The sequence below is a fragment of the Drosophila santomea genome, chromosome 3L (genome assembly GCF_016746245.2).
Source record: "Drosophila santomea strain STO CAGO 1482 chromosome 3L, Prin_Dsan_1.1, whole genome shotgun sequence".
Classification (NCBI taxonomy): domain Eukaryota; kingdom Metazoa; phylum Arthropoda; class Insecta; order Diptera; family Drosophilidae; genus Drosophila; species Drosophila santomea.
In genome coordinates, this window is record NC_053018.2 from 8,940,185 (window position 1) to 8,956,005 (window position 15,821).

A 15,821-nucleotide genomic window follows, 5' to 3' on the forward strand; every position below is an offset into this window, starting at 1 on the left:
CCAGAGATCCCGGTGATCCAGCTCCAGCCACATGAGGTCGTCGATGGCAGTTAGCCCATAGGCATGCGAGCCGCCTAAACCGCCGCCGCAGTTGTTGTTGTTCTTCTTGTTGCCCAGGCGTCACTTTAATGGTAAACTAATAATTGTGATTAAAGCGCGAATAGAACGAGCAAATCGAGTGTGTGCCGTGCCGTGTGCGCCTCAATTAAGTGCCGCCGCGTAGTAAAGTGAACAGTGTAGTAAACACCGAGCAAAACACAGCCGATGCAGCCAAATTGTTAGGCAGTACAGCGAAAAACACTGAACAAAAAAAAGGGCCAGCATCTCTCCGGCGTTTCCATTGTCAAAACAAATACAAGCACACACCGCACACCCCCAGCTACTGCACAGCTAACGGTAAAGCTAAAGCCACGTAGCCGCAACGTTGCCAGCGCCGCCAAGATGCCCAAAATCCATGTGAAGAAGCCGCTGGCGGGATTGGTCATACGGAATCGGGCCCACAAGAGCAAGAGTGTCTTCACGGTGAGTACATATGCATATATTCACGGATTTCGGATCGGACTAGCACCGTTCCGATATCACTATAAGTGGCCTTATCTACGGAGCCAAGGTGATTCAGCAAACGGCGTGTGCTTGACGCTCCAGTCGCGATTTGGGCATTACTTTTAGACGTAATCGAGGTCTATCAAACGAACGATTCGAGCACTGAAATGTTTACTCAGTTGGCACGGGGGTTTAAACAGTGCTTACTGTAGTATTCCGAACTGGACATGTAGTACTGTATGTTTATAATTACGCTCTGATATGAAATATGCACTTTCTGTAACCAGAAATAAATGTCATCTAGATATCATAGTGAAAGGCACTACATTCCACTGAACTATGGTGTTTTATTATCGCATAAAGCCCTATTTGTGTTTATTAAGATGCTTCGATGTGAAATATACACAGTGATTACTTTTAGTAATATAATTGTATAGTTTGGACGGTAATTTCAATTGCAAAACTTTTTAGTTTTTTAAAGATTGTGTGAAATTTAAAGTGTTAGATTAAGATTTATTAAAATTAAAATTATAAAATCAATATAAGCTCACAAAGTTTATCCATAAGCAAAGTACTTTACTAGGGCTCTCCATTTTCTTATCAGCAATTCTGCCATATTGAACACGTTTCACTTTTGCTTTGTTTATGATCGTGTTATGCTAATTATTTGATAAAAAAAAGCCACGCGGTATTTTAAGTCTGAATAACTAGCAATTATCTTAAAACTACTACATATAAGTATTGCAAATACAATACTTTTCAAGCCATTTCTTAGAAAAACACTCAATGCACAGCATAGGCTGTAAAACTAGTCAGATTTTTCCCTCAGTGAGCGTAATTTGTGTGCCTTACTGCGTGAAAATGTGGCACTTTCCTATCGCTAATGATGAAGCAAGCCCATAAAGCTGATATCCACTGTAGAGGGTGGTAAATGTGGCAGACATCAGGCGATTTCATCCATTTACGATAGTAGCGATAATATCACAAGGTTTTTCCCCCAAAAATCGGGCGATTGTTTTAAAGCTCTGCACTGGATTCGGATATGAAGTGCAGTAAAGGCATAAAACGTGATTGATAAGTGGGTAACTCCCACGGTGACTCCTCATTTGCCAGTGCTCCACTCCACTCCTCTCCAGCCACAGCTACAGCTCCAGCTCCAGCTGAAGTTCCACATCCACTTTTAGTTTTATAAGTGTGTCACTGGCGATGGCGTAATCAATTCAACATCGGTGACCCCATCCATCCCGCAGCCAGATGAACCACTTGTGGTGGTCGGCTTTCGATTTCGTGGAGAAGCTGCTCCGTGGGTTCTGGCCTTTCGCTTTCTGCTCTTTGAGTGCTTTTCGGGTTTCTGGTTTTATTTTTACTCGGGGCCATTGAACTGCCTTTTGTTTACTTTTCCAATGCTATACCTATGTGTGTTGTTCTTGGCTTTCCAGCACTAATGATCGCTCATTTGCTTTGGAAAATCACTGCGCGTGTGAATATTACATTAGTCACCATTACTTTCCACCCTCGAAAAACAGCCTTTGTAATGGCGGTAGTTTCAGCTATGACATTATGAGCAACTCAGGTGAGGAGGAGGAACTCCCCCATTCCCATTTGCAGCCCATGTCCAATTTGAATTGGTCGCTGGGGAAATGGATTCACCTGGAGTTTGGTAGCCAGCCTGCCGCCAAGCTCCCATTTCTATGCAACAGTTTTTGATTTGCTGGCCAGCTGAAAAGCTCATGACGCCTGCGCCACGCTCTATTTTTCCTGCCCATTTCCCCCATTGGATTTTCACTTGTTTTCCCTGTCTAATGGCTGGGAAACTTAATTGGGGCTCGCGCCACGAGAATTTGGGTTTCGGAGTTGCCGAGCGACCTTGGCTAGCCACTAATTATCCTGCACGGGATAGTCATTAGACTTCATGCCACCCAGGAGACTTCAGACGACGCCATTTTTCATAAAAATTCATTTCCATTAGGAAGCCCTTTAAATGCGGAAAATTGTTAAGAAAGTCATGAATACTTTATGCACTTTATTTCACAAGATTATTCCCTTTGAAACCTTAGGAGAAATTTAATTTCATTTACAAATTTGTGTTCAATTTACTTTCCAACGTAAGTAAATGCGCTCAGTGTACAGTGTACTACCGTTCCCAAGCAATTAGATAATTTCCCCAGAACAAGTCATTGTTTTTCGTGGTTCTCTGAACTTTTTGCCAAAATTCCCTTGTAAATTTATTCACCGAAAGTAGCTTTTCGCCGTGAGTCAAATAGAAAAGCAGAAAAGCTGTTTTCATTCATAAAACACTGCGATAGGGCGCAGAAGCGAACAGGTGCCAGAGATATGTAAAAGTAAAACCACAGAATGAAGTCGCAGGAGAGCAAATGGCAAATGGCCCGTTGAGCGAAAGCTTCTGCTCGGAAAATGCGAAGCCGGGAAAATGTGGCATGCAACAACAGCAACAAGGCAAACAAACAAACATTGGCCAAAAAGTCCGATGGTTATTGTTGTGGGAAATTCTCGAGCACGCGAGAAAGCAGGTTTATGGAGCAAATCGACGACGAAAGTGAAAGAATCGAAAGTAATTGGGCAGGGAAAATGTGGGTGATAGTCCAAAGGGGAAAATTAAATTTTTAATAAAATATATTTACTAGGCTTAAGAAGAAAGAAATACTCTCAACGTTTTTTTATGGAACATTTAACATAAATAATTTATTCAAGTCTGTAAACCTCACTCATGTGCATTCCTTAGAATAAATCATGAGTTCGCAGTGAGAGGCATTTTCTGAAAATACCAAAAAGCTTTGCGCGGCCAAAGCTTCAAATGAAAAACGCGAGGAAAAGTGCAAGCGAAAGCGAAAGAAAATGCTCTGCCAGACGCTTTTCCAGCTGAGTACGGCGCAGCGTGTGGAAAAGCGCACATCGAAGTAGCGCACATTCTGTCGCGCTGTGTACCAAACGGAAAATTCGCCAAAACAATTTCCACGCGTTTTCTTTTCGTGACTGCTTTTGTTGCTAATTATATCGGATCGGTACCATGTGCAATTAAATAGAGCCTTGTATGAACAGCAAAGAAAATTGAAACAGCTCGTTTCCCCAAAGGAAAATTCCGTGAAAAATGTGTGTTTTTGTGCAAATTTAATGTTTGAAAAGTGGGAAATGGACGAAGCGAAGATTGAACTTGAAATGCTTCTCAATTCGCTGACCCACTCAATTCGCTTTTCAGCTTTCCACCCACGGAAAAGTGGGAAAATCGTCCCGTTACGCAAAACTGTAACTGTACCCCCACCGCCACTCTTGTTGTTATTCTCGGCTCAATTATGTTTTTTTTCATAAGATCAGACAATATGTATCTCTGGTTTTTCTTCGCATCTTCGTTTTGGCGCAGGAAAAACCAAATGTGGCGGAGAATTTTCCCCTTGAAAACCGAATTTCCTCAGCCTCTCGTGTTACTGATTTTCTTTGTTCTTTGCCCGCCTGACGCACACAAAAACAAAAATGGAAACGAAAATGAAAATGAATAGAAACGAAAAGAAACGCAACGAAAAGGAAAAGAAAAAGCCTCCGCTTTCCTTGAAGAAGGTCACCTAAACTGGTCGTCCTTTCGCCCATTTTCCGATCCTTATAATTTCCTTGACCAGTATGCTGTTGCTGTTTAATGTTCCGAGAACTTCGCATAATTCCGTTTGCATTAAGCGCTCGTAAAATGATTTTTTATGACCGATGAGCTTCTGGCTCTAGAGGTTCTCATTTAATGTGGGCCCATTAAATGTGAGATAATCTCTTCTGCGGTGCATGCAACAATCTGATTTGCATTCTATATGGGTTTAAGCGTGTTTTATAGCGTACAGATTACTTCATATGCAGTCATTCTGGCGAGAAATCATCTCTCCACGTTTATTTTGCTAACCAAATGTCTAGAGTTCAATAAACCTTCGCCGCAAAATTTCCATGACACTTTTTATGTGCTTTTCTTTTTCTATTTTTTTGCTGGGAAAGCGAAAAGAATAAAACTCTGCCACGCATAAATTTCCATTCTCATCCTCGACCCGAGTTATAGGTTGGGATTGAGTCCTGAAGCCAGGACAAAGATTTGCACAGTCAGGGGCTCGAATGCCAATCAATTATGGCGAAACTTCGCTTCGCCACATGAGTGGCTGCTCGAGTCCCAGAAAACGCCGTTGGATAACGCGTTGGCATCCATAAATTATATCCCCAATTCCGAGGCTTTGTTCGGAGATGGGAATCTCCCCTTTTGTCGGAGCTGGTTGCTCCTATTGTCACATAGACATGCCGCAATGGGTAGAGTGTCAAGTGCAGCACTTTATTTCATAGCCCAGTGACTAAAAGGTACGCTTCAAAGTTATCTGACTTGTCCGAAAGTTGTTTCCATTTTAAACATATTTAAGAACTTTATGTTGATTTATGTACCTTACATCGATAATAATATGCAAACATGTGATAACTATTTAGCCAATTCAATTACATAATGCAACTGTTCGTAGAGAACAAAAAGGTTGTTTAATAATATGTTTATGTGCATATGGGCCGCTGGTTCTTGTGTTTCCATATAATCTAATCCAGTTGCTAATGCAGTACCAAGGAAATTATCTAAGCCTAGTAGTGCCATTCGTTTTGGGGCTGTGGCATTTTGGCCACGTGCCAATCCTCGGAGCACTCGCTTCCGTTGTCTCCTTATGCAAATTAACTGCACGACTTCCGCTGATGCAGTTGAACTGTCGTGTTGCAGCTTTCATTCTGTCCTTTTGCGGTTGTTGCATTTACATTGGATTTATTTCCCTCTTTTTTTTTTTGGTTGTGTCAACACTTTTTGGGCAACAGTTCGGGAATCATAAATTTATTAAAACTGCTTGTGTGCCGTGTCTGCCAGCCAGGCAGCCAATAGTCCACGGTGCTTGGTGCTTGGTGCGGCATGCAAGGTCAGCCGGGTGCTCGCCATCGAATTTAGATTCGGATCGGGTTAGCTTTCGGCTGGTGTGATGGGTGGTTGGGTGGTTGGGTGGTGCCAGGGGGTTCGGTTCGCTTGGATTGGTCTGGGTGCATCATCGCCGCTAATCAATAAGAGACGCCATTCATTCGCTTCGCTTCTGTGCTTTTTTCATCCATTTCGTGTGGCTGATGAAATCCCAGGTCACTACATTTGGATGATTGCGGCTGGGATTGCAGCGATTTGGATGTTTTTGCTGCCAGCACTGCAATTTCCATTATCTAGCTGCCGGAATCTGTGTGAAACCACAAAATCAATAAATCATGTGCTCTGCTGTGGTGTCCTGTGTCCTTTTTTCATTATTCCTATGCCCTGAAATCGGTCAATATTTGAATTTAGAACTCCGGGGGATTACAACTATTACAAACAATTGAATTTTATGCAAACTGAGGGATTATACAAATGAGGGAGTTTTGTTTAAAGATAGCTGTCAAATTAATTTGAAAATTCCATTTCATTTTTCGATGTATGTATGTATATCTTTTAGCCAATCGATTAAATTGATTATTTGCGGGCGGCAGTGGGCTGTTCAAAATGTCAACCCAGAAAGCCAGTGAGCTACAAATCATCTTCCCATCTGGCTCCTTCTGCTCCTCCTGCTCATCCCGCTGATCCTTGGTGCTCATGGGGCTGAAACCCATTTAGACGCTGCACCCGTCGCAGCTTGACACTTTCTGGCCACGTTGTTGACAAACTATTTTTAATATTGAAAGGCAGCGGGCAGCGTTTGCTTCTCACGAGAGGTCGTATGTGTGCATGTGTTGGCTGGCTAATGTGAGCAGGCACATTACGTATCCGCAGCGTTGCACGCGCGCTGCAGGCTCTGAATTGAATTTCAACGGCATCTGCTGCTTTGGCACAGGCTCGTCTCTTTCAGCATTTTTTGTCCTTTTCATTTAGCCGCCGCTCGTGCACTCACATGACCTTGGTGCCACGGAATGCTCTCCATTAGCCACCAGTCGTCGTTCATGTGGGCTGACATTTGGCATCAGCTAAGGAGAAAGATGAAAGCGCTTCGCTGGTCGATAGAAGTGCTCATGTGCGCGTTTTCAGTTTCACTTGGCAGGAATGACAGGAATTTAAGCTCTTCTATATGAGAAGAAAATCTATATGAGTAGAAAATATATTTGGAAAGAAAATCTATATATGTATGTAGAAAATCTATTTTATTAGGAAATCATATATATTCGTAGGTACATTTTACAGTTATAGGTTGTTTAATTGTTTTTAGCGAGGTGTTCATATTTCTTCATATTTCATTTTAATGCATATACCTTTCTTTGATAATTTCCATTAAAATGTCTTTTTCATTAATGCTTTGTGAAGAAAATGAGTTATTTTTGTTACCCCAACAGGAAAAGGTACATTTTGGAGTCCACAGTTTTGAAACAAAAAGCCCGGATAGAAGAAGGAAATTTAATGGAATGGAATTCCGCTTATTGTTTGCTTTTAATGCCCAGCATTTGAGTTGCTTACGCCTGCCAAAAGTGTCGCTGATTGATTTGTGTGTGCCGTCAGGCCTGCTGGAGTATTTTTAATTAAAATTGCGACAGTCCTTGGCTTAAGGATTCAAGCACCTGCCAACTCAGCCACCCACGCGCTATAATCTCTGACTTGGGCATGTGGCAAGCAGAAGGTATCGGGGAGCAGAATATTCCACTTCATGACTTTGGGGCAACTTCTGGGCTGCCAGTGTTCGGTGTCCTTGGTGCCGCGGGCTTTGGCCTACTTTTCAATAAGCCACAACAATGGAGTTGCCAGTTATTGGCCATTGTCTGGTGGTCTTGGCATTATTGCGAAATCCAAATCGAAATCAAGTGCGCCACGAGCGCAAAATATCTTTGTGGAGAAAGGGGTTGTGGCTTCGCCAAAATACCATCTACAAAATTAGCATAAAATGGAAAAAAAATCGAAATATGAAAGCATTTCTTTGCATATTATTGTATTCTTACACTTTAAAATAAAGTTGAAACAAATTTTACAAAGTTAAAGCTAAGATTTCTAAACTAGGAGTTTTAAAACAAACTCTGACTACTAATTTAATGTAGAAGCTTGCAGTCATTATTGATGCATAGCAATTTATTGTAGATATTTTTTTTCAGTGCGTTTAAATGCATTTTAATGGAGTTTAGATTGCATCACGAATTTCACCTGAGTGGCCACCAACTTGACCTCGCCAGCCTTTTGGCCATTTAAATTTTTTGCGTGTCCTGCGGGGGCAAGCCATCAGATGGATTGCCCATGACCGGCAAGATTAATTAGCAAACCAAACCAGAAAACCAGAAATTCGCAACGAATGCCACTCGAGGGCACCTTTAGCTTAGCAGTCGCCATCGCCAGTCGTTAGCTCACATCCCGTTTTAGCCGGCTTTTCAATTTGGCAGTGCCCAGCCCAGCGACAAACTAGTCGCTAGTCTCTCACTTTTTTGTGACATTAATGTAAGGAAAACATGGAAATGTATTTTCCAGCATGTCTCTTGCCAAATCGTTACGCCATCGTGTTGACTTGTTGTCTGTCCGCTTTTTCCCTTTGTTTTTTGCTGTGCCTGCAAAACGGATGCCTTTCCCCATTTCCCCCGTTTTTGTTTTTTTACTTTCCTTGCCGCTCCTGTCAAGGTCGCTCCTAATGCCTTTTGATGCGACATATGCAGGCCGCCCATGTGAACGAGCTTGGGTTGGTGGATGAGATCCTCTGGTTCATTCTCCCGATGATTGACTTGGCAGCTAGCGTTTCCCTCTCGGACAACAGGCTGTCCAAGTCCAAGTCCAATCCCTTGTCCTGTCGCGGAAATTGAATTTCTGTATCGGCTTCTGTTCTACGGCCTGCACTTGACCCGATTGCCGTTTCCCACGGACTGGCCAGGCCGGCGCTCAGGTCACCATCATCGCTTGGAACTCGGTTTAAATAGGTTTCATCTAACTAATTCCACGCACAGCGGTTGACTGACAGTTGAGGAGAATTATGCCCATCAAGTTCGCGAACTTAATCCAATTTCATTCTGCTGAACATTTTACATATTTACATACCATAATATATATTGTCAATAAAGTTTAGTGCATGTAATATATGTATTTAACATATTTTTCACTATTTGTTGATATAATCTCTTTTAACAACGGACCAAATTAGTTCTATGCATTAACCTTCAGTTGGTCTGGCCTGTTTTCTATGATACCCTTTCAATATCACATCCATATGTACATGCTTTATGGCATGTAATCCCAAAAACTAACTCATCAGATCTTTTCGGCTCCGTCATCCTGATACTTTGTCGAGCCAACACTAGTGGCCAGCATAATTCCAGAGAGCTATGTATGTAGATAGCAATCAAACTCATGTGGTCGTGTAGCAAAAACATTTCCATTGTACTGGAGACCACTGCTCATTTGCTTTTAACGCGAAACTTTCATCATCGTTGTCAAGTTCATCCATGTGATATGTGCGACAATTGCTTTTGGGCATTTTATTGTGGCTCCCCGTAGCACCATGTACGAGTGAGGGGTATCTCTGCCAGTTTGGATAATAAAATTGTCGATTTAATAGAATTCGAAACTTTTCAAGTCACAATGGCTATAAAATACGTGTGCTTCCAACTAATGTTTGACATGATCATACCCTCGTTTAAAATCAACATTAGAAGCAAATCTGTAGTTTCATAAGCATATAGAAAACAGGAAACACATTTTAAGCCAGTGACTAACTTAATGCTTAATCATACTATAAATATTGTGTATTTTATTGTGCATCATCATATTTCGTGTACTTGCATTTAAAAGCGCAAATGGATATCCCACATTCGTTACTTCAAGCTCAATTTCTTTGCTGTATCGAGTGCCTCTGCTTGTGGCTCTTTTCTAAATAAGCTCCACAGCAGGTGGACATGTGTTTCTCTCTGGGATTGTGGCGCTCTGCCGAGCTTCCGCTCGCTGAAAAACTGGAGCACTGGCGAATCGGTGGCCTGGAGAACCGAGTGCCCAAGCGATTCAATTTAGTGAGTCGCGCACTTTGGAACGCAGCAGACGTCGCTGGTTTCTTTTTTTTTGGGGGGGAGAAACGATCTCGATACCGACAACGTCAGAGTTGGAGATGTTTTTGATTCACATGTTTGTCAAAATTCTAGGTGACTTTTTTTCGTCTGTCGATTTAATAAAAATTTCAGAGATCGATATACGCGCGCGTGGTGCGAATCGCTGTGAGCGGACGTGAGTTTCAGGGATCCAGAAGTCGGGAAGGCGGCGGGTATGTGAATGTTTATTCCACGATCTGCGGACCGGACACTTCCCAGAAAAATACACACACACTCATCTCTGCCCATCTGACATTGCCGGAAAATTGTGAATTGCTGTGAATTGCCAGGCAGCAGCGACTTGATTTTCCATTTATTTCACTTTGATGCCTTTGCTTCGATTTAAATGGCTTCGTTGTCTCGTTTACTCGTTTGCTAATGTTGATCGATCTACTTTCGAGCCTATCCAAGCTTGCGACTGCGATTTACACCAGGGTGCTAAAATCGCCACTAAGCAATGGCATTAAGTGGCTTTTAGCGCGATCTTTATCTTTTTCTGGGCCAAATAAATGTGGATAACACACCTAAATTCCGAAAAAAAACAGCATACTTTGCGGCTTCTTTAAGGATTAACATCATTTTCCAAAGATTAATCGCACATCTTTCGAGTTGGGGCAGAGTTTTGATCGGTTTTTCATTAAATATCAATAAACAAGAGTGATGTGTTCAGCATGTTGTTTCGCCAACTTAATATTCCTAGTGAATTTGCACTGGGAACAGCTGAAAGCAAAACGCGCGTTTCGCATGAATTCAAATGAGTAAGCGGCACTTTAATTGCAGCTAGAGAAGTGCCTCAAAACTAAAAGAAAAAAAGAGCGGTAGCAAAGAACAGCGTGTTTAAGCCAAACAAATGATAAGATAGAACTTCGCTTCGATTGTCGCAGAAACGAGGAGGAGATAAGCGGTGTGGAGCGGAGTGAAGAGCATTGGACATCCGGATAGCATCCCAAAATCATAGACGAAATCATCACCACTCACAGCGCCCATGTTCGTGGACCCGTGGCAATGGAAATTAGTGCGATAACCGAACCCACAGAAGCACTAGAAACCAATAGGGAGGCACGCAGCTAAAACGGATCACAAGACCATGCGCAGCGGGCGGAGCTATGGCCAGCGGCAGAGCGACACGCTGGAGAGCAGCTTCGAGCTGGAGGATTCGGAGGCGGAACAGGTCAATTCACCGACGGCAGCCAAGGGTGAGCCGTCGGCACCCGGCGATCGAGATCGGGAGCGTCAGGAGTCGGGTGAACAAACGGACAGTCTGAGCACCCGCAGCAGCAGTTCGACACCAACAACGGCGGACGTGGCCGATGTGGAGACCATCAGCTCCCTGCCGCTCTCTCCTCCCGCCTTTGGCGATCGTGGCAATCAGCTGGCCAAGCGGCACTCTCCGCTGAAGGACAAGCAGCAGCAGCAGCAGCAGCAGGCGGACAGCAGCTCCAGCTCCAGCTCCAGTTGCAGTCAGCAGCACGATGCGGACGATGTGCCCACGGTAAGTGGGTGCGATCTGCGGCAGAGCTCGCCCTCTAATGCCGCCTCCTCATCCTCGTCCTCCACCTCCACTTCCATATCCCCGCAGACATCGCGGTATGCAGCTGCAGCGGCACATCCCAGCGCGGCATTTGCGGAGACGGCGATCACCGCGTCCTCGGCAGCGGGCCGCGTGTGCGGCGGAAGCGGAGGAGCCGCCCACAGGCGCACCCACTCGGCCGCTTCCTACATCTCGATGAGGTCGCAGGGCGGCAACTCGGAGGCGACTCCGGAGCGACCAAAGCGGAACCGCTTCTTCGAGTGGATACGCGTTGTATGCAACATCTGCTGCTGCAAGGTATTTCCCAAAAAACAGAGACTTTATTTAAGATAACCCTTTACTGAATCCACTAATTCCACACACGGATGATACTCGCTATAGGTAATGGAGCTAGATGTTGAATGAAGCTTTATTATTATGAATTATCTCATTTTTAAACACGTTGATGGCTTTACATAATTATTCAGAATCGAATTGGGTTTCTTTCACAATAGCAGATAAGATGTACCAAATGTAAGATAAACTGTCAGTTTATGCGATAAAGTTTTATTTATCTAACAGATAACGCTTATCTCAGACCTCGCCACATGTAATTGGAACATGGAAAATTATTGCTTTCATGGAGAATATTATTGAAAAAAAAACTAACTACTAGAAAGTGTTATTTCTAGGCACTGTTCCCATAAATCATGTCTATAAGTATACGTTAGAACGAATAAGTTAGATATAAACGAACATAAAAGTAGTGAAAACTATAAAATAGGAAAAAATCGGATTGCTCCGGTTATCAACTTGGGTTTCGAGTCAATTGAATGTAGTAAACACTAAGGCTCATTAGATGTCGTTCTCGTCAATTCAAGTTTCCAGTTAATTAGCGTTAGTAATTAATAATTCAATAGACTTATTATGAGTCGCCTTTAACCCGCGAAGGTCTTAGCTATTATATTTAATTATATATATTTAATTACTCATTCGATCTCTTTTGATCATTTGAAATTTGGATTTCGTCTCCTATTTATTGATGCGCGACAAAACAAATCAGTTGCCGGCATTCCGAGTCCATTGCCAGCCGCCTCGGATGACATTGGTGCAGTTAACGAGCTCAAAAAGTTTCGCATTTAGTACAATTTATATTTAGCTGACGCGGGACTCAAATGTTTACAAATATAAAAGCGGCCACCAATTGGCCGGGGGCCTCAAAGGGTTAACGCGGCATTCTCGTCGCCTTATCAACCAACTGGCTGCGTTCATAACGATGACGCACTCACTCGGCTTGGGTGCGCCGCCAGTGCATCCTGCCATTATGCCAATTGGCAGCGGGCACGTCCCTTTAATTTGCCAATAGATAAAACTGCATTGTTACTAATGAGCCATCTAATTTATTTCACAGAGTTCCGGCATCGGGGAGCCGAGTGTTCATCATGCGCTGGTTGTGATATTTCTAGAGTTCTTCGCCTGGGGCCTGCTGACGATGCCCATAATATCGGTGAGTTCGATTCTATGTTCTATTGTTGTATCAGATCTTAATCTTTACTGCTTCTTCCGCAAACAGACTCTCAACCAGACGTTCCCGGATCACACATTCCTTATGAACGGCCTGGTCATGGGCATCAAGGGCATCCTGTCGTTCCTGTCGGCGCCGCTGATTGGCGCCCTTTCGGACATCTGGGGCCGAAAGTTTTTCCTATTAGTCACAGTATTCTTCACCTGCCTGCCCATACCGCTGATGTCCATCAATACGTGGTGGTTCTTTGCCATGATCTCAATTAGCGGCGCCTTCGCCGTCACCTTCTCGGTGGTGTTTGCCTACGTGGCGGACGTCACTACGCCGGAGGAGCGATCAAAGGCCTATGGCCTGGCCTCGGCCACGTTCGCCGCCAGTCTGGTCATCTCGCCGGCTCTGGGCAATGCCCTGATGGAGATGTACGGCGACACGCTGGTCGTGGCCCTCTCCACGGCCATTGCGCTCCTGGATGTATTCTTCATACTGGTGGCCGTGCCGGAGAGTCTGTCAGAGAAGATGCGCCCCGCATCCTGGGGGGCGCCTATCAGCTGGGAGCAGGCGGATCCTTTTCTGGTAAGCTCAGACTGTAGCCTCTTGGTACTGGTATTCGTTTTGTAACACTTTGCTCTTTTTAGGCGCTGCGCAAAGTGGGCACCGATAAGACCGTACTGATGCTGTGCCTCACCGTGCTGTTATCCTATCTGCCCGAGGCGGGGGAGTACTCCTGCATGTTTGTCTATCTGAAGCTGAAGATGGGCTTCAACTATGTCGAGGTCTCGGTCTTCATAGCCATAGTGGGCATCCTCAGCATCACGGTGCAAGTCACACTCGGCTCCTTCATGCAGTGAGTTTAAATTTCATCAGCTGCATTTATTTGTTGACTAATTACATGCTTCTTTCTCAGAGTGTTTGGAGCCAAGCGCACGATCATAATGGGCCTAGCCCTGGAAATCGTGCAGCTGCTGTGGTACGGCTTTGGCAGTCAAAAGTGGTGAGTAATAACTCACACTTCTTCCAGGCAGATCATATAAATTATATTCTACTTCCTTTCTTTCAGGATGATGTGGTCGGCTGGCGTTGTGGCTGCCCTGGGCTCCATCACGTATCCCGCCATCAGTGCTTTTGTATCCCTTTATGCGGCTCCCGAGAGTCAGGGTAAGTAAAAGGACTTTTACTGCTCCATTTAAAAGAAATTTAGTGATTGAAATATTCGTATTTTAGGTGCTGTTCAGGGCATGATCACGGGCATGAGGGGTCTGTGCAATGGCCTGGGTCCGGCGGTCTTCGGCGTCGTCTTCTACCTGTTTAACGTGGATCTGAACGACGACCACGACTCGCACGCGAAGAGCAGCGGCAGCAGGGCGACGAACGTGGAGAAGATCTCACAGCATGTGCCAGGTCCGCCCTTCGTGTTTGGCGCCTTGTGCGTCTTCTGTGCCATAATAGTGTCAGCGTTCATTCCGGAGGGACAGACTTCCAACTTGGAAAAGAAACGTAAGGGTCCAGAGCAGCCGTCGTTGTTGAAGAGTTCGCCCACCCACTTAACCATTTTCCCATCCATTGTCCCAGAGCAAGATGCACCATTTGCAACCTACTCTTGAATAAAATTCCCCGTACTGTGAAACCCAGTGATGACTTTCCGTTCCGATCTTTCGCAGGTGCCTCGCTAGACGTGCAGTACGAGATTGAGACGGGTCACAAAGCGCCCAGCTCCCTGGCGCCGCTCATCCGCTCCGACTCGCTGGCGCAGCTGTAGTGCGCTCCATCGCAGGCGACCTATCCACACAACTTGAATGCAGCTGGTGGCTATAGATACGTATAAGCAGTGTTAAGGAGTTAAGGATTTTGTAACTGTAACAAATGCTGTAACTAGTTTGGCTTTAGTTTTCGAGTCTATTAGGTGCATATATAACGCAGATCAGGCCGAGATAATGTTATTGTTTTGATGGTTAGATCTTCGTTTTACCATAGTTTCCACAAAGCACCTTGCCACACCACAAACCACCTCAGCCCAATTATATTTCCTAACTAATTTATTATCGCCTAAGTAACGTAGTCACATATATTCGATTCGATTGGCCCGTGTGCTTGCCCGCTTTTCCGGCTTTTGGCTTTTGGCTTCTGGCTTCCGTTTCCTTTTGCTTTGCTTTTGCGACTGTTGGTTCTCTTTGGGTTGGGATTACATCACAGCAGACAGGTGTTAGAGCTAATAATGTTTTGCAACAACAAAATAACTGCCAAATAATAATAAAAAAAACCAAGTAAGTGTAATCCGATATCTTCGAATGAAATGAAACCGCGTAAATTCAGCACAGCACAATACTGCATCCCGCATATCGATCGCATTTCTAATTTAGTTCACCCCCAAAGCCGTTTAGTTACAACACTTAGGAAGAGGAAAATCCAAATAAACTGAATACCAAGCTTTACTTTGAAAATCGTAGTGATTTAAAGTCTAAACTCTAAAGAAATAAATTTGCAAATTATAATGAATGGGGTCATAAACTAGGCGACTTTAACCGAAAAACCACAAGGTATATAAGAGAGAAATATGTATATACATATATATGTATATATAAATAGAGAGATATATGTATGGGCACTGACACAAATTGAAATGTTTTTAATTTAGCCGTATGCGAAGTTAGCGCCTCCGATCATGTGCAACGCTGTAGTTTTTATTTTGATAATAACGCAACTAAGTGCAGAGCCTTCAACAAAGTCAATGCTTGAACGTATAGGAAGCACACGTGCATGTGTATGTATAGTATAGTACCATAGATATCAAAGTTATATTTTTCGATGTTGCTACAATCGTGTAAAACTCCCCCACTTGCTCCTCCACTCCCCCACTTACCCACCCACAAATGAAAACATGCCGACATAGGACTTACGTACATACACATCCACCCGTGTGAGCAGTGGACTGGTGGTCAATGGAGTAGCGCCCCTTTGGAAAACTTTGGGGGCTACGAGAGACAGAACATATACGAGAAAACTGAACCCAAATTTTGATTGTAAATTATTTAACGTCTAACATAGTGTTTTAAACGAAACCAAAATAAACAAAATTGTTTAATGAAACGCTAGTACAATGAACTCGAGACTCATTTATCTGCAACAAAGAAGAGGCTAAGTATTGAAACCAATTTGTGGGAAAATAAAAATTCAGGACGA

The 15,821-nt window shown here is 43.8% G+C and overlaps 1 protein-coding gene across 8 annotated transcripts; it reads left to right on the top strand.

Moving 5' to 3' along the window:
• Positions 1–38: 38 nt before the first annotated feature.
• Positions 39–15,739, top strand: LOC120448017 (hippocampus abundant transcript 1 protein). Of its 8 annotated transcripts, XM_039629752.2 has the most exons (10): positions 9,388–9,782; positions 10,390–11,101; positions 11,189–11,437; positions 12,531–12,626; positions 12,693–13,217; positions 13,280–13,488; positions 13,549–13,635; positions 13,702–13,799; positions 13,866–14,138; positions 14,303–15,739. In XM_039629752.2, exons 2-10 carry the CDS (start codon positions 10,697–10,699, stop codon positions 14,398–14,400), a joined length of 2,040 nt encoding a protein of 679 aa, XP_039485686.1. In that variant the 5' UTR covers positions 9,388–9,782; positions 10,390–10,696; the 3' UTR covers positions 14,401–15,739. The 8 variants fall into 8 exon arrangements, with proteins under 8 accessions (XP_039485687.1, XP_039485688.1, XP_039485682.1 ...); XM_039629751.2 differs by lacking the exon at positions 14,303–15,739 and having other exon boundaries at positions 9,369–9,782; positions 13,866–14,272; XM_039629750.2 differs by having other exon boundaries at positions 9,378–9,782; positions 10,390–11,437.
• Positions 15,740–15,821: the final 82 nt, after the last annotated feature.